At 38.2% G+C, this 2,896-nt stretch overlaps 1 protein-coding gene across 1 annotated transcript in view; it reads left to right on the forward strand.

Moving 5' to 3' along the window:
* The window catches only part of LOC107637363 (auxin transport protein BIG), a 19,910-nt gene that overhangs the window by 1,711 nt on the left and 15,303 nt on the right, over positions 1 to 2,896 (forward strand). The window contains 3 exon segments of the mRNA XM_021122105.1: positions 317 to 470; positions 586 to 2,886; positions 2,889 to 2,896. The exon segment at positions 2,889 to 2,896 is cut by the window's right edge and continues 3,759 nt beyond it. Coding sequence (XP_020977764.1) covers positions 317 to 470; positions 586 to 2,886; positions 2,889 to 2,896 — 2,463 coding nt within the window.

Here is a 2,896-nt window from a genome sequence, read left to right on the forward strand (position 1 = left end):
TAAGATAAGTTAACAATTATGAAATTCATAGGTAAATAATTTTAAAAATGGAAAAAATAAATTTCCACCAAAAAGCATTGATTTAATAATTTGAACTGCTTACTTACAGGCAACATGATCGATTTTGGACATATTCCATCTGTATATTTAATATTTCTGACATTTCCTATACCAATGCACAATCTCTAGTTTCCATTTAGAACAACGAACGCTATGCTGTAGCTTAAATTGATGGGACTTAGTGTCTTAACATGTGCTCTATTTTACTAGACTGATGGTTTCTTTTTGTGCTTCTCATTTTGTGTAACATTTGCAGAACATAATGCATCTTTTAGAGATAGCTTTGGTTGATGAGATGAATATCTTAGCGGACGCATCACAACCAGCAAGTGCCTTGGTAGATCTGTTGCCAATTGTTGATGATTGTAGTGGATATGTCATGGATGATCACAGAAAATACCATTTAGAAGGTATCATGTTAATGCCCAAGGATCACTCTGTTGTTTTCACATGGTATTTCTGCTCATAGTTGTTCCAATAAACTAACCACATGCTTATATTTTCACGTTTTTGAATATGCAAAAGGCTTCAGATGCTCAAAGGAAGAAAAATCGATGGAGTGGCTTCTAAAGACTTTAGCTTCTGAACCTGTGTTCCACGATAGGAATGAATCAGGATCCAGTGAACTGACTGATTATCAACATCTCAGTAGTTTTGTTTTTCTATGCCAGCACTCGGCAGTTGTCCATGGAAAATGCACTCCACGCTTGATCTTGCTGTGCAGTAAACTAGCTAAAATCAATGATGTTTCTGATGATAAGGAAGTAGGCCAGAATTTGAGGAAGAGACTGTCTCTCATTTTGAGGATATTAAAGATCCTTGGAAGTCTCATAAAGGATGTTTTGTATGTAGAATATGATGCATCATTGGTGAGGGCTATTGCCTCATTTGCTGATACTTTGTCTAATTTGTTTAGAGTTAAACATGAGTTTGTGAATACATATGCTATCATTGAGGGAAGTCTTGAGAGCATTATTTTAATGGTCGTGGAAGAGTTTCTTCACAATGTGCAGGTTATTTTTGGTAGTAGCAGTATTGTGCAGAATATTGAAGCTTGTATTATAGCATCTATGTTGGAGAGTTTGGATTCTTCTTTTTGGACATATGATAAGTCTGCAACAAATTTGAAACCCCCTTTATCATACTTCCCCCGGTTTGTTCTTTACATGTTAAAACTCATCAATGATTTGAAGAGACAAAGGCAGCAGGTTTCTTTTGATTGGAAAGACTTCAATGTAGAACTCTTTAGCAGTTCCACTGACTCACAAAATAGCTCCCCTTCATGCCTTGTTTATCAAGAGTCAGTTCCTCTGCTGAAGCAATACACATTTGAAGAGCTTTTGAAGCTTATATTTCCTGCATCAAGCCTATGGATTGGCAACTTGATGCAACTTGCTTTGTTCCTTCACTCTGAAGGGTTGAAGTTAAAGCCAAAAATTGAAAGGTCATGTTCTAGTTTTTCAAAAGTTGCTGGAGCATCTGAACAAGAAAATGCAGTATGCCATGAAGATGAGGCCCTTTTTGGAGATCTTTTCTCTGAGACTGCACGTTCTGTTGGGTCTACAGATGGATGTGAACAACCTGGTACTGCTTCAGTTTCTAGCACCAACTATCAGAATTTCCCAATTCAAGCTGCCATAGAACTTTTGAACTTTCTTAAAACGTGCATCTTTTCTCCTGAATGGAGTCCTTCTCTTTATGAGGATGCCTGCAAAAAGCTCAGTACTGCGGACATGGATATTTTGCTTTCCTTACTCAATTGTCAGGGTTGTTGTTCTGAAGAAAATGTGCCTGATACTTCTACTCCCTCTCACGAAGGCAGAAGGATCGGGCATGTCCATGAGCTTTGCTTTGATATTTTGCACAATGTTCTCACAAACCATGCTTTGAATGATTTCCTTGAAGACTATCTTTTGGAGAAGATGCTTACTGTTGAAAATGGTGCCTTCAGTTATAATGATCGGACGCTGACCTTGCTCACTCACACTTTGTTTTGTAGTGTTGGTTCTGCTGGTAGTAAGCTGAGAAACAAGATTTGTGAAGGATATGCTTCCTTTGTTTGTGAGAAAGTGAAGTCTGTTTCTAGGAAATGCCCAAGTATTGATGACCTTGTTGGAACTCTTCCCTCGTTGTTTCACATTGAGGTAGTTCTCATGGCATTTCACTTGTCTTCTGAACTAGAAAAGGCATCAATGGCGAACTTAATCTTTTCAAACCTCCAAGAAGTTGCTAAGCAGGTACTGGATTTGAACAGTTCGCTGTTAACATGTTGGGCTTTGGTGGTGTCAAGACTGATCCTAGTTCTACGTCATATGATATTTCATCAACAGAAATGTCCGTCATCATTGCTTGTTGATGTGCGGTCTAAGTTAAGGGAAGCAACGCTATCTGCATCATCTATTCCGAATAAGATGAATGATCACCTCTCATCTTGGTCATTAACTGCACTAAGAAATGTTGCTGGTGGATTTCTTGGACAGGACATGAATGTTAGTAGCTTGATTGGTCAACTAATTGATGTTTCTAGATCTTCTGGTTCACTTGGTAGAGATGACTTGGCAATCGACATCTTAAATTTTAATTGGAAGGACATACATGTTACTTTTTCACAGATTTTGGGATTTTGGGGACAGAAAATGGCTGCTACTGTCGAGGATTTAATTGTTGAACGATATATTTTCAGCCTTTGTTGGGATATTCCTTATGTAGTTTCTGAAGCAGACCATTCAGTTCCATCTTGGAGTAGCGACAACTCTGTGGATCTGTCCAATATGTTGCATTTTTTCCACTTCAGCCATTCACTTTTGGGTGATCCAGAGGCCATTGGATTCCCTCA

Source organism: Arachis ipaensis, chromosome B04, assembly GCF_000816755.2.
Source record: "Arachis ipaensis cultivar K30076 chromosome B04, Araip1.1, whole genome shotgun sequence".
Classification (NCBI taxonomy): domain Eukaryota; kingdom Viridiplantae; phylum Streptophyta; class Magnoliopsida; order Fabales; family Fabaceae; genus Arachis; species Arachis ipaensis.